The sequence below is a fragment of the Staurois parvus genome, unplaced genomic scaffold, assembly GCF_062004578.1.
Source record: "Staurois parvus isolate SC_StPar_1 unplaced genomic scaffold, SC_StPar_1.0 ptg000059l, whole genome shotgun sequence".
Classification (NCBI taxonomy): Eukaryota; Metazoa; Chordata; class Amphibia; order Anura; family Ranidae; genus Staurois; species Staurois parvus.
The window spans coordinates 11869475-11890223 of NW_028317855.1; the positions used below are offsets into that span (position 1 = coordinate 11869475).

General features: G+C 43.1%; 1 protein-coding gene across 3 annotated transcripts in view; it reads left to right on the top strand.

The window, feature by feature from the left end:
* Positions 1-20749, top strand: part of MAP3K4 (mitogen-activated protein kinase kinase kinase 4) — a 192183-nt gene that overhangs the window by 91633 nt on the left and 79801 nt on the right. For 2 of the 3 annotated variants that reach the window (XM_089668609.1, XM_089668608.1), the window contains exon 10: positions 7449-7715. The exons of the other annotated variant lie outside the window; for it this stretch is intronic. In XM_089668609.1, coding sequence (XP_089524735.1) covers positions 7449-7715 — 267 coding nt within the window. The remainder of the gene's footprint in view (positions 1-7448; positions 7716-20749) is intronic. 3 annotated transcript variants of the gene reach the window in all.

Here is a 20749-nt window from a genome sequence, read left to right on the forward strand (position 1 = left end):
TCACACTTTGAATGACAATTGCGCGGTCATGCAACACTGTACTCATATGAATTTTTTAGCATTTTTTTGAGACAGATGAAGCTTTGTTTTGGTGGTATTTATTCACCACTGGGAGTTTTATTTTTTTTGCTATATAAATGAAAATGTCCATAAAATGTGAAAAGTGTTTTTCTTACAAAATTTTGCAAATAAATAATACCGTATTTTTCGCTCTATAAGACGCACCTGACCATAAGACGCACCTAGGTTTTAGAGGCAAAAAACAAGGAAAAAAAATATTCTGAACCAATGGACTGCAGACATAGTACAGGGGATGACCAGAGACTGCGGACATAGTACAGGGAATGACCAGAGACTGCGGACATAGTACAGGGAATGACCAGAGACTGCAGACATAGTACAGGGAATGACCAGAGACTGCGGACACAGTACAGGAGATGACCAGAGACTGCAGACACAGTACAGGAGATGACCAGAGACTGCGGACATAGTACAGGGAAAATACCACGGACATAGTACAGGGAAAATACCAGGGACACAGTACAGATGACCAGAGACTGCGGACACAGTGCAGGGGATGACCAGAGACTGCGGACACAGTGCAGGGGATGACCAGAGACTGCGGACACAGTGCAGGGGATGACCAGAGACTGCGGACACAGTGCAGGGGATGACCAGAGACTGCGGACACAGTGCAGGGGATGACCAGAGACTGCGGACACAGTGCAGGGGATGACCAGAGACTGCGGACACAGTGCAGGGGATGACCAGAGACTGCGGACACAGTGCAGGGGATGACCAGAGACTGCGGACACAGTGCAGGGGATGACCAGAGACTGCGGACACAGTGCAGGGGATGACCAGAGACTGCGGACACAGTGCAGGGGATGACCAGAGACTGCGGACACAGTGCAGGGGATGACCAGAGACTGCGGACACAGTGCAGGGGATGACCAGAGACTGCGGACACAGTGCAGGGGATGACCAGAGACTGCGGACACAGTGCAGGGGATGACCAGAGACTGCGGACACAGTGCAGGGGATGACCAGAGACTGCGGACACAGTGCAGGGGATGACCAGAGACTGCGGACACAGTGCAGGGGATGACCAGAGACTGCGGACACAGTGCAGGGGATGACCAGAGACTGCGGACACAGTGCAGGGGATGACCAGAGACTGCGGACACAGTGCAGGGGATGACCAGAGACTGCGGACACAGTGCAGGGGATGACCAGAGACTGTGGACAGTAAAGGAGTTTACCAGAGACTGCGGACCTTTGGGGAGGGAGGGGGAGCGGGTACCTGAATTTGACAGGTACCCGCTCCCACTTCCGCGGTGTTGTCCTTCCCTCTTCTTCCTGCGCCGGCTTCTGTGACAGTCGGGTGCCCACTGCGCATGCGCGAGAAGCGCTGCGCTTTGTGAATGGCCCGGCGCCTTCTGGGACCTGTGTTGTGTCCCAGAAGACACCGCACCATTCACAAAACGCAGCGCATGCGCAGTGGGCACCCGGCTGTCACAGAAGCCAGCACGGGAAGACTGTACAGCGCTGGAGCGAGGAACAGGTAAGGCCCTGCAGGAGACGACAGCTGAGCGGCCGGCCCGGTATTCTGACATGGTGGCGGCAGAAATACCGGACCGGCCGCTTTATATTCGCTCCAAAAGATGCACTGACATTTTCCCCCCTTTTTGGGGGGGAAAAAAGTGCGTCTTATGGAGCGAAAAATACGGTATTTCATTATACATATTGGCCAAAATGTGTTCAGTTATCTTTTTAGTAAAAAAAAAAAAAAAATAACCCAAATTAGTTTATAAAAAAAATTATAAATTTTAAAAACACTTTTTTACATTTTTTTTTTTTTCAATATACTGTCACCCTAGCAGTACAGTGTCACCATGGTGACACTGTACTACGTTTGGGGGGTGATGAAGATCTTTTTTTTTTTACACTGATTGCTTTTACATCCATAAAGGCTGTAAAAGCAATAATTTATCCTTCTCTCTGGCTGCATTCTTGCAGCCATTGAGAACTACTGTGAGCTGTGATTGGTCAGAGCTTGTCACATGGTACAAGGCTGTTGTGAATAGCCTTATATCATGTGACCTATGTCATATATCATTCACATATTTCACAAGTAGTAAGCAATGATGTCAGAAGCGACATCTTGCTTACTACTCTGTGTGTGTGATCACTGATTGGCTAATCAGTGATCACATGATCGGGACCTCGCACAGAGGTCCTGTACGACGATCGGTGTTCCACTGTGTCCGGAGGACACAGCGGGCACCGGATCACGGTTGTGCGCGCTCCCAGGGAGCATGCACAGTTCATAATGGCGGGCGCCGTTTATGAACGGCAACCCGCCCCTGGACTGCCACCCTCTGGCTGTTTATATACAGCGGCCGGACTGCAAGTGGTTAACTAGTATTCCAGGATTTACTTGCTTTCAGCTGAGAGAACTTGCAATAATTTAAGACTTTATATAAAGTCTCAGAAATCTTTCATTAAGGTTCTCATGTTATGTAGTTTGAACACCATATCATAAACATATTATTTATCATTGTAAAAGAACAAAATCCACATTCCTCACCCTTCCCCCCACTTTTTCAAGGGGAAAAAAAAAGGCTGGGCGTATACCAACAGTACTGTCGGGATCTCTGCATAACCTGGACTGGCTCTATTACATCAGTCTTTAGCCCACAGTCAGTTGAATCTGGGACACAGGAATGCACTGAGTATCTAAGTGCACTTGTGTGATCCCCAGGAAAAAGTCGAAAAAGCTTTGGCCTTAGTTCTCTTTTATCCCTTTTGCTGCCAGGTCCGTACGTTGTACTACCTGTCAGGTGGAACCAGTCGGGCAGCTGCGCTGCTGCCTTCTTGCTTCCCAGCCCCCCGGTAACAGCATGTATTCCGGGGTCCACTTGCTCGTCTACAGGCACAGAGCTGACATGACAGGTGATGGGGAAAAAAAAATTTATTACAAAAAATGTGTTATATCCAAGCGCATCCTAACCCACCATCACGCAAAAAAGAATTATGAGGCCCCCCTCCTCCACATATGCACACATACGAATGTTAAGCGCATGTGTTCGGGGTACCTACGTGTGAAAAAGTAATTTGCGATACACTTGGTACATATCGCTGCACACACCAGTGAGAGCAATAATTCTAGTGCTCAGAAAACACTAAACTGATGACCTGTAGGGGCTATTGAAGCAATGCCTATAGAAAATATAGGGTACTGAAGTTTGTTGCCATTTCACAGACACACACAAATTTAAGGTGTGACATGTTGGGTATCTATTTAGTCGGTGCAACCTCATCTTTTATATTTTACCAAAAAATTTTAGTGCTTTTTTGTGCTTGTTTGCCCTAAATTTCACAAATTTTGCATTTCTTAGAGATAATACTGTGTCACATAAAAAATTGGAACTACCACTATTTTATTCTCTAGGGCACATATGTCAAACACAAGACTCCTGGGCCGGCTCTGGTCTGCAAGGCCCTTTCATGTGGCCCTGTGACCCAGGGCTTTTTTTTTCAGCTGGAACATAGCGGAACTCGTTCTGCCTACACTGCCAGGAAGTACTAGAATGGGGCCAAGTTGTTGAAATGCAAGAAAGCTTTTGGAGTGGGGGGGAGATGAGGGCTGTGGAGGGAGATGAGTACAGAAGTGGGGGATAGGGGAGACTGGTGCAGAGGTCAGAGCCGAGGAAGAGGGGTGGAAGGTGAGATGTGGACAGTCTGTGAAAGAGAGTTGCACTCTGCATAGCACACCCCTAAACCCTGCACTCTGTATGTTACACACTCCTCAACCCTGCACTCTGTACACAGCGTATCCCTGAACTCTGCACTGTCTACGTAGTTACTCCAGAACTTGGCATACATAGGCAGTTATTTCCTAAAACTGGAGAGTTCAGAATCTGGTGTAACTCTACATAGAAACCAATTTGCTTCAAGGTTTTATTGCCAAAGCTTAATTGAACAAGCAGAAGTTAGAAGCCGATTGGCTACCATGCAAAGCTTTACCAGATTCTAAGTACCCCAGTTTTAGTAAATCTCCCCCGTAGTCTTACAGATATGGTTGCCCTCAAAGGCCTGGTTGTAAGGCTGATGTGGCCCACGTTGAAATGTAGTTTAACACCCCTGCTCTAGGGTGTTTGCTTTCAGAAAATATATAATATTTGGGGGTTTTGTGTAATCTTCAGGCCTAAAATGATTTTTTAAATGTGCAAAAAATGCAAAAATGGCTCTTACAGCGAAAGGGTTAAAGCTGAATGTAGACTTCTGAATTTCTCTTACATTTATAATTGTGCTATTCTGTTCATTTTTGTAGATTATATGTAAAACTGGTTCCTAAATATTTATCTGACTTGCACTTATTTATTTTTAGTCAATGATTAGAATTCTGTTTGCTCCATTAGAGAGATCTAGCAATAAAATTTACCACATACATGACTCAGTAGCAATGCTAGCAGTTCTAAATTGCATTCTATTGTAAATGAAATACTTTTGTGCCATGAATTTTTAAATAGTATCCAAGGCTAAGAACACACAGGTGTTGGCCCTTGGAGAATATTTTGGTGTTTCGGGTCATTAAATAGTGCATAGAGTTTTATTGTTTGACAGGCCTGTTTAGTAAAATACAGTGATACCCAAAGATAGAGCAAACACAGCTGATTTATGTGCCTAAAATTAATAAATCACAAAATCAACTTTAAAAATAAAATTAAAACAATATTAAAATACATCAGCAAAGCCAGTTTCCATAAAAGAGTGAGTGTTGAGACTTTCTCTACAGCTTTATGCAAGTGCCTTTGTAGCCTCATGGGCTGTAGCAGATTCACATCAACCTGTAAATATATTACGGCCTATGGTGCTGCAGGGTGCATGCACCATCCTGAAGAGGATGTATCAACACTCACATGTCTGTGGAAAACTGATCACTAACTTTCTGAGTAGTTCACAGTCATTTCTGCATTGGAAGATATTTTTTTACTCTTAAAAGGTAGAGCTCCAGAGGGAACATACTTATTTATGAGTAAATATGAAAATATTTTTTAACCATTTGCCCTTCTGAAAGATTTACCCCCTTTATGACCAGGCCATTTTTTGCTATACGGCACTGCACTACATATATATATATGTGTGTGTGTGTGTGTGTGTGTGTGTGTGTATATGTATGCGTGTGTGTGTATATATGTATATATATGTATGCGTGTGTGTGTGTGTATATATATATATGTGTATTTATTTATTTTACCCCTGGTTTTTTCAAATTATCCAAATAAGTATATATTGATGGTTTGTGTGAAAGTTATAGCATCTACAAACTATGGGATATATACTGGAATTTTTTTTTTTTTTTTAATATATACTGCTAATGGTAGTGATCAGCGACTTATAATGGGGAGATAGTGCTCTGGGCTATCTGACACTAACTGACGCTTTATGGCAACTGACTAACTGCCACTGACATCACCAGTGACTTTAATACAGTGATCAGTGCTTATAATATGCACTGTCACTGTACTAATAACACTGGGTAGGAAGGGGTTAACATCTAGTGTGATCAAGGGGTTTACTGTGTGCTTAACTTTGTGTAGTATGTTGTGCTTTTACTAAAGAGCTTGTTGTTTTTATTTCTTGCTTAGCAGGGAATGCAAAACAGCAAGATCCCTTGTCAGTAAACAGAGCTCTGTCTTATTTACAATCACAGAGCTGTGTTTGATAAAAGACATTGGTAACTGGCATGTGCTGCAACCAGTCACAGCACATCTGACCGGTGGGCGTTCATGCGTACACCCTCTGCCCGATCACATACTAGGTACATGCTCTACCGACTGAGCTAGCCGGGCTATTCACACTAGGTACATGATCCAGTGCAGATGCGGTCGGCAAGCAATTAAGTATACAACCACTTTATTAACAGTATTCACAAAGGCAACAAAAAGGTTCTGACTAGGATTGCACTGATACCAATTTTTTAAGGCATGTATGCGTACCGATACTTTTTGTCAGGTACTCGCCGATATCAATTACTGAATACCTACTTTTCGTGCAGTGATACAAAATTAATGGGTTCAAATTGCACTGCAAAAGAATTTCATGTGATTTGAACAGGAATGCAGTGTGATTCCTGTCCAAATGATGTGCGCTTTCCTGCACCACTCCTGTGTGGTTCCAGGCTGTAGTCACTATGACAAGCCTGGGTTCACACAGGAGCGGTGCGAGAAACTGACCTTACGTATTTCCTACACTGTGACCTACCTGAAATCTACTACCACTGCCATCTGCACCGAGCATTGCCCCTTCCACTGCCGCCGTTCCTTCACACACAGGACTCACCTCAGGGGTCCTGGGGCGGGGAGAGGGGAAATAGACTGATGCAGAGGAACAGCCAGGATATGCCTCACCAGAGATGTAGGGGCAGGCAACATAGCGGTCTGGGGGAGGCTCCCAGCACACTCAGGATGGGAAGGAAAATTCCACTACCACTACTTGTGCAAATGCTTTGTATTGGTATCAGTGCAACTCTAGTTCTAACCCTGCCTAAATGCTTTCTTAATGACAGAGCCGAACAGCTCTAAGCATGAGCTGTTAGGTAGGGTCTGTAGGTCTACCTAACAAATCAAATATAAATAAACTACAGAACAGTATACACACACACACGTCAAATCATCTAACATAATCTGAAAATATTAAAACCAGCCTACCATTAGTACTTAAATTGGTACTAAAGGCAGAAGATATTTTTTGTTTGCAAAGAATGCATTAAGGCAAAAAACCCCCAAAAACTTCCACAAGAAATGGCACTATCTAAGAGTACCTCAGAAAACTTCTAGGTATCTTCCTCAGGAAGCCGAATATACAGAACTATAGTAATTGTTAGAGAATAAAAATCATACACTTAGGTTGAACTGGATGGACCTATGTCTTTTTAAACCTTATAAATTATGTATGGACGTAAATGGGACTTCTTGGAGAGAACGGTTGCTCAGCTCAAGGTGCCTGCCACGAGAGAACAAGCCTCTCCTAAGACACTTAAAAAATTTGCTCAGTATGTTAGAGATATCAAATGTATATTAAACTTTAGAATCAGGGATTCTGCAAATATCAGACTACCAGCAGAGTATGGAGCCTGCTGCTCAAAATTAATGCTGTAATAAAAGTTAGTTTCAATTTGAATCCATTTTTTTAAATAAACTATTAAAATGTCTTATTTATGTTCGATTGTAATATACATTTATATCCCGTTTGTCAACCAATGTTGTACATTTTACTTAGGACTGCAGTTCAATGTCTTGTCTTAGCCAGGTAACCTTTTACCTGATTATGCAAACGTTCACCTCTTAAGTTAATTAGACCGTAATACAGCTCTGGTCCTGAAGGTTTTCTTTTAAAAGGCCAAAAAAAATCTTATCGTTATTTATGTCCTTTTGCCTTAGGTCATAATTCCTACTCTTGAGAATCTGCATGTATTTGTACTAGATAACCTGTCTAAAGGAAAAGCGGTTATTTTGCAATTGCTGAATGCAGCAGCTGGTATAGACTGCTCTAAAGACTGCGAAGACGTGGCATATGATGCCTTCCTTCTGATGACCAAGCACTCTGAAAGGGACCAGGATGTGGAAGATATTTGGTGTTCTTGGGAAGGACAGACAGTAAAAATAGTGCCACCAGTGGAAACTGTAGATACTCTGAGAAGTATGCAGGTATGTTTCAACATGAAATAGTTTTCCCAATTCCTTCTTGACCAGGGAAAATATATACTTTTATAACCAGTCCAAACTTTGCATTTAAGCATATGTTAATTTACTTAAAGCAGTATTAAGCCCAAAATTAAAAATGTATTATATTGCAGCTTAACAATCAGTTGTGGTGACTAGATTAGATCAATTTCCTTTTCTTTGGCTTTTTCCCCTCTGTTTCCACTTGGTGAGTTGACTGGTAACACTCCTCCTGTATTAGTGAGACTCAACTCTGGAGGAATGAGATAAGAGACACAGAAAACAGCACCATCATCAGTCTGGGGTGGGGGAGTGTTGGATGAGCTAGCAGATATTTTAACAGTAGTTAATGGAAGCCAAACTCCAGCTAATACTTGATAAGCAGTTGCAGCAAATAGTTTTTCTCCGTTTTTGGGATATAGGGTTTACATGAATAATAATCATTTTAATAACCCTTGCAAGTGGTTTGTCTCATCCATGTAAACGGAGACATTCTGCTGGATATTCTGACTGGTTCAGCAGATGAAATTAGAAGAAAGAAAGCCTAAAAAAGGAAACTAATGCAGTCATCACATTTACAAATTGGTAAGCTGCAATAAAATAAATGTTTGCTTTTGGGTTTATTACTGCTTTAACATTTTAACTGCTTTGTATGTCAAAATTATTTATGTTTTCGTTTCTAATCCTCTGTGAACCAGTCTGCACACCTGTCCTCAACTGCTCTGAATGCACAAACTTTATCAAAACCAGAGCAGTTTATTTTTGTAATGAATTTTCCTGTGTCAATGCAATCAGCATGATTGAGTAAACTGAGATGTTCCCAATATTATCTGGATATAGCAACAGCGTGGCCCATACACTGCTAATGTTCTCCTGTCATTACTTACTTTTGCCATTCATTTACTCTGATTTCTATGTTCACCATACAGTGCTCTTTCTAAATTTAGATCACTTTTACACCCTTGTGCACTCATTAAAAGATAAGTTCACCTTTTTGGAATATGTTACATGTTCCTCCCACATTTAAGGTGTAACATGGTCCAGGTCCTACTGCCTCTCCTCCTGATCTCCTCTCTGGGTGACAGCGGGCAAGGGTTCTTCTCCCTGCACCCGCTGTCACAATTCTTAAACAGCCTAGGCATGTGTGGCTCCGGCCGCTTGGTAGTGTCATTCATTCACTTTTTCCTGGGAATGAATTACAAATACTGTCAGCCATAGCGGCAGGCAGCTTGTAGTTCTGTGCGGGTGTTGATGAGCGACATAGTTCATTCACAAGTTCTGCAGCTTTCAAATTGACAGCCTGTATGGAGGTACAGGCTGAAAGCTGCAGGGCTTGTCTACAGAAGCCTGACATTGCACCCCTGATCCATTGATCACGGGTGTAATGCTTTTCAGGTTCCTACAGGACAAAATAATGCACATTTTTTTTCTGCAAAAATATGGGCATTTATTAATATTTCTAAATAGGTAAATTTATCCTTTTAATGTGCATTCATGTTTTTCATTTAAGCTGAATTCCAGTTATGTTTGTTTGCTTTTATTTTCTTTGCATAGTTACATTGGTCAAGCATAGAAGAGAGATGCAGTAAGTTATGCATATTCCATATCTGACCAATCCCTGTGGAATTGGAGAATCATAGTAGTAGCCACCGCTTCTACAGTGATCACTACTGTCTTTGGGTCTTGTGTAGAGCTGCTGTCCTGCTGTATAATGAACTGTAAGGGTGTGATTAAAAAAAAAAAAAAATCTTGTATTTTTTTCATCAAATACTAAACATTGTCTGATGGCATCTGTGCTGAGCTTATATGGTTAATATGAAGCAGGTTGCTATATAGCAAGGCAGCTATTCAGCAGGGGATCTGTAAGATTCCTATACTAGCTGCAGCTATTACAGTGATTCTTCTCTTCCTCAGAGATCAGCCAGGTATGGAATTGGTCCAGACTGGACCAAAACATAAAATGGAATTCAGCTTTGACTCTTTTTGATTTAACAGACAAAGTGGTGAAGGAGCATTTACCATTGAACGTTCCTTTGATACAGTTGCAGAAAATAGGCAAAAGACCACAATACATGTTACTGTTAATTTCAGTTATCCTGTTTTACTGCACTTTATTACACAAAAAGTGCAGCACACAGTAATTTTTTTTCTTTGTTGTGGATTGAGGGATACGGGAATTCAGAAACAGCCAGGCTTTACTGATGCCTGTAAGAGGTTTAGGGCACCTCTAAGAGCCATCCCCCATATAATTTCATACTCCTCCGAGCACGGCTTAGTTCTTTTCTAGTGTCCTAGGACAGGGGTCTGCAACCTTTAAGACATAAAGAGCCACTTGGACCCGTTTCCGAGAGGGGAAAAAAAGACTGGGAGCCGCAAAACCATTGCAACATTTAAAACAAATCTGACACTGCATATATTGCAAAAAACGCTCTGGTCATGAAGGGGGTTTAAGGGCCCAGTAAGCAAAGGGTTAATCAGGGCCACAGTGTATCGTCATAATCACAATCATAGCCTTAGGTCAGTGGTGGGCAACCTTTTTTTTCGACTGAGCCAAATCTCGCCAAAACCACAATTGAAATTTATTTTGAGAGAAACCTTTTTAAAACTGAAAATTCATCCCCCATATAGTAATTCATCCCCCATATAGTAATTCATCCCCCATATAGTAATTCATCCCCCATAGTAATTCATCCCCCATAGTAATTCATCCCCCATATAGTAATTCATCCCCCATATAGTAATTCATCCCTCATATAGTAATTCATCCCTCATAGTAATTCATCCCCCATAGTAATTCATCCCCCCTATAGTAATTCATCCCCATATAGTAATTCATCCCCCATATAGTAATTCATCCCCCATATAGTAATTCATCCATCATATAGTAATTCATCCCCCCTATAGTAATTCATCCCCCATATAGTAATTCATCCCCCCTATAGTAATTCATCCCCCGTAGTAATTCATCCCCCCTATAGTAATTCATCCCCCATAGTAATTCATTCCCCATATTGTGTCAATTCACTTACCTTTGCTCCGCGCGTTCCTCTCGCTGGGTTCCCGCGCCGTTCTGGTCTTCAGGGCGGACTGTGAGAGGAGAGGAGTTCGTCACGCTGCCCCGCCTACATCCGGGCTGCCCCGCCTACATCCTGACAGCCAATGTTTGCCAGCGGGCGCCCGGCACACAGAAGATCTGCATTAAAAGAGCCGCGGCTTGCCGACCCTATTCCCTGTCACCTGGTGGGCAGTGTGCTCCGGAGCCGCAGGAAAGGTGAAAAAGAGCCGCATGCGGCTCCGGAGCCGCGGGTTGCCGACACCCGTCCTAGGAGATAGGACACCTTTTCTTCAGCTGGGCTGAATAGATTTCCGGTCCATCTTCACTGCCCCCTCTCCGTTTGCCTGGTTACCTCTGGCTGCCACAAACCCTCATCAACACCAGCTGCCTGGGATTGTGAGCATTCAAGGCATTGCATCATATCGTTTATTGTATTGTTACTGTGCTGTCTCGTGTACTGTCTCCCATTATAATGTACAGTGCTGAGCAAACTGTTGGCGCTATATAAATACTGTATAATAATAATATGCCATACAATAATAATATGCAAGTCAGTGCCATGACCTTAGCCCATTTTCTCTTAGGGGTGTTCATTATCCCCAAATGGACCTGATGCCTGCAATTTAAAACATGGGACTCCTATTGTCTTCTCACCTTCATCAGGCCAGGTTTCCCCCATGTCCAAAGAGACCTCCACTGTCTTTTGCCTGTCCAGTTTGGACTTCCTAACTCCCCAGCATAATGCCCACAGAGATTCTAAGCATGTTCCTGTTGCCATCCCTTGCAGAGTCTATCCCTGACTTTGAGCCTGTGAATGAAACTGGGCCTGCATGCCCTGTCGCCAATCTTTGACATGTCGGACAGATTCAGAATTCCACCAGCCTTTCTTCTGAGAGAGTTTTGAGGCACTGCAGTCTTCTGATGTTTACAGAGGGTTGTTTCAAAGCTTGTTGATGAAATGCATATTATCCTTCATCTGGATGATCAGCGTGCTGTTCCAGGCCTTGACTTGGAGAAGAAGACAACACTTCTAGTGTAATATGTGCAAATCTGTAATACATAATAATTGAACATAGAAATTGCACTTACAAAATCGGCAAGAAAAACATGCCAATTGCAATGAGAAACATTTTTCATCTGATACCACATTTGGGGTAAGTTCAGTATGGTAAAGGTCAACTAGTTTTCATGGAAAACCATGTCTGGGGAATTCACTAGTAGCAGGACTCTGGAAATTGCTCTAATTCGGGAAACACATAAACCACAGTAGTGCATTTATTAGATAAAATATATGAATCCACTCACATGTGATGGTAAAAAGCACCCATCGCTGTATCGGCTCTACAGCCTGCTGTGACTTAAGAAAGGGTAGTTGACCCAAAAACATGTTGCCTAGCAACCCCAATACTAGAAGTTATCCCCAGCTCTTACCTGCTCCTCACAGCTTATAGTTCAGCCACCAGTGTTCTGCTTTTTGCTGGATTACTGCTACACGCCTCCATAGTGCAGGAAAGGAGACCAGACTGAACTTCACAGCTTAAGAGGAAGAGACTGAATCAGCCTGACCACTGGCTGCGGTGGGCTGCAGAGCTAACACAGAGGTTGTGATGGGCGTTTTTTTTTATCATTTAATGTGAATGGATTTATATGTCTTATCTAATAAATGGTACTTTTTTAATGCACTGTGGTTTATATGTGTCCTGAATCGGATCACCTTCAAGAGCAATCCCTACTAGTACTTAAGATGTAGTTACCCATGGCAACCAGGTGACCTTTATCATACTGAACTTTCCCCAGGCTTCATTTTAGATGAATGATGTATCTCATCGTAATGGGAACGCCTTTCTTGCTAATTTTGTGAGTGCAAAATCTCCATTATATTTATATCTACAGATTTGGACTTACTAAAGCAGAATGCCCTCATTGCTGGTTTTTTTTTTTTTTGTTTCATGTACAGCTGGGTATTCTCCGCCTTGTGTGACAGTGGTGCTGCATTACTAGGAAGTGGGCCTGATCATTACATTTTGAAAGCCTAGACCTATTTTATTAACTGGTCATTCAATATGTAATGCTTTGGCTCACTTCCTAGTAAGGCAGCACCACTTTCACACGGTAGGGAATATCCAGCTAACCAGACCCCTAAGAGAAACTCTTCCTTATGACATCTACAACAACAGAAGCACAGCAGGGCACACTATTTGTACCAGGCCTTGGGTCTTTTAGAGTTGCTACTGCTTCAAAAACCTTTACACCTTCTTTAAGAATCGTTCCTCTATGCAGACTTAAGACACCCTGAAGGGTTCTTAGCCCCATCTGAGAGTATTATTATATTATACAGTATTTATATAGCGCTAAAAGGTTTGCTCAGCACTGTACATTAAAGTGGGGGGCAGAACATGAGACAATACAGTAACAAAACAAAACACAAGGGGGTCAAGGGACCTGCTCTTTCAAGCTTACAATCTAGGAGGGAGGGGATAGTGGTACAGGAGGAAGTGGCTGTGGGGGATGGAGTGGTAGGAGGAGTGGAGAAGATCGGCTGTTAGGTGAGGGCGGGGTAGGCTTACCTGAAGAGATGGGTTTTCAGGGTGCGCCTAAAGGTGAGGAGGGTAGGTGACAGTTTTATGGCTTGGGGTAGTGAGTTCCAGAGGATGGGGGAAGTCCTGTGAAGTCCTGCAGTCGGGTGTGGGAGGTGGAGACCAGGGAGCTAGAAAGTAGGAGGTCTTGCGAGGAGCGAGGAGTACGGGTTGGGTGGTATTTGGGTATCAGGTCGGTAAGGTAGTTTGGGGCAACGTTATGAATGGATTTGTATGTCTGTGTTAGTAGTTTGAATTTAATGCGCTGGGCAATCGGGAGCCAGTGGAGGGAATGACAGAGGGGGGTGGCAGAAGCGGAGCGGTTGGTAAGGTGGATGAGTCTGGCCGCTGAGTTCAGGATAGACTGAAGCGGGGATAGTATGTGATGAGGTAGGCCGGTGAGAAGGGAGTTGCAGTAGTCCAGACGTGATATAATAAGGGAGTGAACGAGTTGTTTAGTAGTGTCTGGGGTTAGGAACGTACATATTTTGGAGATGTTGCGGAGGTAGAGCCTGCATGAGTTTGCCAACGATTGGACATGGGGTTGGAAGTACAGGTTTGAGTCTAGAGTGACACCTAGGACTTTGGCTTCCGGGGTGGGACTGATGGTGGCGTTGTTGGTCGTGATGGAGGGGGGGGGCGTGGGCTGGGGGGAAAATCAGGAGCTCGGTTTTGGAAAGGTTCAATTTGAAGAAATGGAGCGACATCCAATCTGATATGTCGTTCAGTAGGTGGGTGATACGGGCGTAGACTGAAGGGGTGAGGCGAGGGGTGGAGAGGTAAATTTGCGTGTCATCGGCGTAGAGGTGATAGTTGAAGCCGGGGAGTGTATCGGTTTGCCCAGGGAGGAGGTGTAGATGGAGAAGAGAAGGGGCCCAAGGACAGAGCCTTGGGGGACCCCAACAGAGAGGGGGAGGTGGTAGCGTTCTAGATAACGCTGAAGGATCGTTGGGATAGATAGGAGGAGAGCCAGGAGAGAGCGGAGTCTCTGATGCCGAGGGAGTGTAGTTTATGAAGGAGGAGGGGGTGGTCAACTGTGTTGAAGACCGCGGAAAGGTCGAGGCGTAAGAGGACTGAGTAGTGGCCATTAGCTTTGGCGGTTAGCAGGTCATTAGTGATTTTGAATAGGGCAGTTTCGGTGAAGTGTAGGGGACGGAAGCCAGACTAGTGGATCGAGGAGGTTTGTTGTCAGTGAGGTGGGCGCTTAAGCGATAGTAGACTAAGCGCTCAAGGAGCTTGGAAGTAAATGGCAGCAGGGAGATGGGTCTAAGGTTGTTCAGGTCGGTGGGGTCCAGGGAGGGTTTTTTGAGTATGGGGGTGATGTGCGTGTGCTTTGGGGGGGGAGAGGGAGAGATTGAAGATGTGGGTGAGGAAGCGTAGGATGGAGGAGGAGGGTGACCGGAGGAGTTGTGTGGGGACAGGGTCAAGGGGGCAAGTGTTGAGGCGGGCTTCTGAGTATGTCAGAACTTTTCCCTTTTGAAAGTGTATTTGTAAGTCATTGGTCTGTCCCCATGAGAGACCCACCTTAGCAGGAACACCAATACACTGGTTGAGGGTGGGATCACTGAGATTCCACTGACAACCAAAGTCCCTCCTTAAATCCAAGTTCGAGTTTACTGGTATGGCCCTCCACCCGTGTGCTGGTGGTAACCTTAATCTGTCAAACTGTGTCAGAAAGGTCCTTAAGATGGATTCCACCACTGTTGGGGTAGTCCCCAAATTTGTAAGATGGCTGGAGCAAATACCTAGAGCTTTTGTGCTTTAGTTTTGATGGCTTGTTGTAGGCATCTAAACTTGCAATGAACTAATGTCAATACAAATGAACAGGGCACTCTAGCTATGCTGTTGGGGTGCTGATGATAGGTCCGAAAGTATTTGGCACAGTTAGCCTTTGAAGGATATTTTATATTTGGACCTTAACACTGTAATTGGCAACACAAGGGGTGGACAGAGTATGTCTCTGCTTCAAAGCGCAGGGGGTCAGAAAAATGCCATATTTCTCCTTCATCTACTTTGATAGCAGTTACCTCATAGACTTCAGGTCCTTACTCCTACTCAGCCTGTAGAGCTCAAAGCCAGAGGTCAGTTAACCCCTCCGATTGGCCTTTTGAATGAAGGTGCATCCCCACTTCTGTAAGTGGGATATTATATGTACATCTGGGTTGGTCCTTTGCCTCCCCACTATTTAAGTGCTTAGGTCACCCCTTTTAGCCAATGGGCAAACCACCTTTCTGTCTAGCATCTCTTTCTGATCCTCATCATTTTTTTTTTTGTATGCAGCTGCACATAGCACTGTATTCTTCCAGGACTTCCTGTGTTCCCTGCACCCTGGGACTCTGTTTCTGCTCAAGTGGGAACTCCGACTTCAGAAGTTTTGCTCCCTTCAAAGGAATTTTATATTCTTAAATGCTGTTTAACCCCTTGGGTTAATTGTGTTATCTATATACTGTTTGTATAGTTGGTGAATTATTTTGGGTAAACATGGGATACCTTCAGCTGCCATTGTGCTCTTGCTGGGTGTCCTATGCATCCCTGTACCTTTTTAAAGAGGGGTGGGCTCCCTCCAGGCACTCCTGCCGTTAATTTGTCCTGCTATATGTGCTTCTATTTGGAAGACTCAAAATTTTACAGTGAGGAACAGACGTATTTGAACACCCTACGATTTTGCAAGTTCTCCCACTTAGAAATCATGGAGGGGTCTGAATTTCACATTGTAGGTGCATTCCTAATCTGAGAGACAGAATTAAAAAAAAAAATTCAGGAAATCACATTGTATGATTTTTAAAGAATTTATTTGTCTTGCAATGCTGAACATAAGTATTTGAACACCTGAGAAAATCCGTGTTAATATTTGGTATAGAAGCCTTTGTTTGCAATTACAGAGGTAAAACGTTTCCTGTAGTTCTTGACCAGGTTTGCACACACTGCAACAAGGATTTTGGCCCACTCCTCCACACAGATCTCCTCTAGATCTGTCAGGTTTCGGGGCCGTCGCTGAGCAACACAAAGTTTCAGCTCCCTCCAAAGATGTTCTATTGGATTTAGGTCTGGAGACTGGCTAGGCCACTCCAGAACCTTGATATGCTTCTTACGGAGCCACTCCTTGGTTATCCTGGCTGTGTGCTTCGTCATGTTGGAAGACCCTGCCACGACCCATTTTCAATGCTCTGACTGAGGGAAGGAGGTTGTTGCTCAGAATCTCACAATAAATGGCCCCATTCATCCTCTCCTTTAATACAGTGCAGTCGTCCTGTCCCGTTCGCAGAAAAGCACCCCCAAAGCATGATGTTACCACCCCCATGCTTCACAGTAGGGATGGTGTTCTTGAGATGCAACTCATCCTTCTTTTTCCTCCAAACACGACGAGTGAAGTGTAGACCAAAAAGTTCTACTTTGGTCTCATCTGACCACATGACTTTATCCCATGCCTCCTCTGGATCATGCAGATGGGCATTGGCAAACTTCAGACGGGCCTGGACATGTGATGACGTGAGCAGGGGAACCTTTCGTGCAATGCATGATTTGAAACCATGACGGCGTAGTGTTCTACCGACAGTGACCTTTGAAACTGTGGTCCCAGCTCTATTCATGTCATTGACCAGCTCCTCCCTTGTAGTTCTGGGCTGATTCCTCACCTTTCTTATTATCAGTGATACCCCACGAGGTGAGATCTTGCATGGAGCCCCAGTCCGAGGGAAACTGACAGTCATCTTTAGCCTCTTCCATTTTCTAACAATTTTTAAAGGCACAGTAGCAGGTCTTTGAGAGCCAGAATTCTTGCTGTTTCTTAGGTGTTCAAATACTTATGTTCAGCAGTGCAAGACAAATAAATTCTTTAAAAATCATACAATGTGATTTCCTGAATTTTTTTAAAAAATTCTGTCTCTGAGTGGGAATGCACCTACAATGTGAATTTCAGACCCCTCCATGATTTCCAAGTGGGAGAACTTTCAAAATCACAGGGTGTTCAAATACTTCTGTTCCTCACTGTAGTTAGGACTGCAGTACACTGGAGTGCCTTGACATGGCCACTGCAGCTTACACATATATTTGCAAATGTGTGTGACTAAACCCCTTGTTTTTAACATGAACTGCTAGACATGGTTAATTTGGTTTTGTTGCAGGCTGGCTGGTTAGTGAGCTGGGAATTTTGTTGTTTTTGATGTGCATTGCCCTTCCATTACTCCTTGCTGCAAGGACTAGCTATAGATGTGGGTGGTTGCCATTTGTATCTTGATGGAATACCCTCCTAAAAAAAAGTCTCCCTTTCTCTTAATGGCTTTGTCTTTTTCAGTCTCCCCCACTATTCCTGGGGGGCCCTTTGAGACATCCAAATGGCTCATGTGGACCAAGAAGTCCCTAGCATGACCCATCAGTCTCTGTGAATTTGGTGGTGTCCTACCCCACCTATGTTGGGGCTCCACATGCCAGTTGTTCCTATACCTGAGACTTAAAGTGGAATTTTAATCCTAACTTTTTTTTTAATACATATTTTAATAATTTTCAATAAATCACATTACGTTGTTAAAGGTGTCAAAATATTCAACAATACACAATTCCCTTATAGAAAAAGCGAACGCCCCACCTTCCCACTCCCTTGCCGCCCTCTGCTCCCCAATATTTTCCCTCTTATCTCCTCGCTCCACTTCTTAACTCTTCTCTCTCAAGGCACCCTTCTCTTTCTTCCTTTCTTATCTCCTCCCTCTCTTTCTTTAAATTCCTCTTTGAACTTATTCTATTTCTCCCACCTTTCTCTGAATCTCACCATTCTATCTTCTTCCTGATGATAGAGTTCCTCCATCTATATACATAGTCAATAGTCAAGCCTACTTATCCAATCCTTTTTTTTTTTTTTTGGTATTTTTGCTTTTACCAAAATTTAGGTATTAACCCCTTTGCCGCATTTATCAGATGAAATGTCAACGAGTTCTTATATTTTTCAATTGTAGTCTCAGTTTTATGAAATAAGCATATGCCTGGATCTTTCGTAACCTCAACCCCCGTTATCTCCTGAATTAAATAAATTGTTTCTTCCCAATACGCCAGAATTTTAGGGCACTCCCACCATATATGTGCCCTTGTGCCTTTTATCCCACATCCTCTCCAACATAAAGGTGATTTATCGATTTGTTGTTTATGTGCCACACTTGGTGTAATATACCACTTTGCCGAACGCTTATAATTAATCTCCACCACCCGCATATCTACTGCTCCATGTGCTAATCTAAACATTTTCTTTTTTTGTTGCTCATCAAATGTTATTCCTAATTCCTTTTCCCATTTCTCCTCCATGTACGCAGGAGGGGCAACCCCCAACATTTCAGTAAGAGTTTTATAAATCCAGGAAGTACCCTGTTTCCATATTTCATTTGTATTAAAAAGTTGTTCTAGTGGGTTTAAATTCGTCATTGGTCTTAAGGGCTTAGGGAGCGAACTAACAAGATGTTTTAACTGAAGATATCTCCACTCGTTTAACGAGGAAAACAACTCCTCCTTTTTTTTAACTTCTGGAAGGGGTGAATTCCCCCCTCCCCTGGCCAATATATGCTTTAACTGTGCATTCCCTTTTTTTTATCCATTTATCTGAAATGTCTTCCCTCCCTGGAGGGAGGAAATATGTTTACCAATGGTACAAATAGAGAATTGAACTCCCACACCATTTGTTTATAAATCCTATCCCATACCCTAATTGCATTTCGTGTGTAAGTACTTATACTTTCTCCAAATATACGATATTGATGGGGTATACATACTATCTTATCCAATTGTGTCCCACTTAATGTGTTTTCTATATTCACCCAACTGTTTCTTAGTGCGTCATATATCCAATCAAAAATACGTGAAAGTAACACTGCATACTAATATCTCTTAAAATCAGGCACACTTAAGCCCCCCTTACCCTTGTCCCTACATAACACTTCGTAACTTATTCTCGTTCCCCCCCAAATATATCTCAATATAATTTTTCTAATTGTTTTAAAATAGGCTCCCGGGAGTTGTATAGGCAACATGTGGAATTTATATAGGATTTTTGGGACCATTATAATTTTTTATCAAATTTATTCGTCCTATTCAAGAGGATGGTGTGGCGGAACACAGTGCCCGACCCCTGCCCTTCTCACCAACTCTTGACAAAGGACGAGCGAATCTCACACCGCTCTGTTACTTGTATAACAATGCCACTCAGCTGCACCCTGCACAAAGAGTTTCCAGTTTGTGGGACCACAATCTATTATGTGCCAGCAGCCTGAGAGCGATTGTTACTGGGTTAGGTTAATAACGCAATTAAACCTTCGCACTGCCACCACCCCCTTTTTACAGAGAAGGAGGAAACTCACAAATCCTAGCAATAAAACTACGATTTTAGCATAAGCGTATGCAACACACACTGTCACCACAGACAGGCATATTCAGAGGATTATTGTATACAATAATTATTGTCTTCAAGAGACCGGGATTCTTTAGTTAGCATTAAAAGCTTGAGAGACAGTTTCGACACTTTTTCAAAATAGGGTTTATTACTAAAAAGGTCAAAATGGTGCTATTAAAATATTTACAGAAAAAGATGTTACAAAGACATAAAGAGAACAATAAAGCAACAGAGAAGTAAAAGAAAGGAGTTAAGAAGGCAGAATTCTTGCAAAGTCCTGGTTTAGCAGAGTCCAATTGTCCGAGCAAAAACGTTGCCTCGGCTCTCAAGTCCGTTTTTTAAGATGTTTCTTGATTGGTGTTAAACGAGAGCTCTCCTTCACCAGGCCTGTCAGTCCTTTTCTATGATATTAAAGGGGTGTTGCCTGAAAATAACTGACCAATCATCCGGTTTAGGGGATGGGTGCTAGTAGGTCACCAAGTTTATGACCAAGTCACAACTAATATTAATAACTTTCCGTATGTGCAGTGGTATTCGAGCAACTGGCAGATTAATATTCAGAATTATATTTCAAACCCAGGGATACCAAACACAGCATACCTTTGTCACCCAGGAGGGAAGAGACTGCTTCCTCCCCTTTCCTATGTGCTAACATAGTCAAGTAGGACCTTGATTTGTTCAACATAATATGCCCTGTTCAAATATATACCTAATATCAATGTGCCCAGTTCCTGTTGAATTCTATGAATTGTATGTGGAATTGTTACATGTGGAATAGACCTTTTATGGCACGTCCTGCATTCCTAAAGCTCCAATGGCCTAACAGGTCATGTGTGATGGCTGGAGTGAGTTATTGTTTTACGATAGGGCAGAGGAAAGTGGTTTTCATGGTTCCTGAAAAATAGACATCCTGCCAAGACTAATTAGAGGTTTACAGCTCTGGAGCTGGCCTCTATTTGTGTGTTATTTAAGATAAGAGGCTCTTTTGAAGTTCGTTACAACTTACAGCCACAAATTT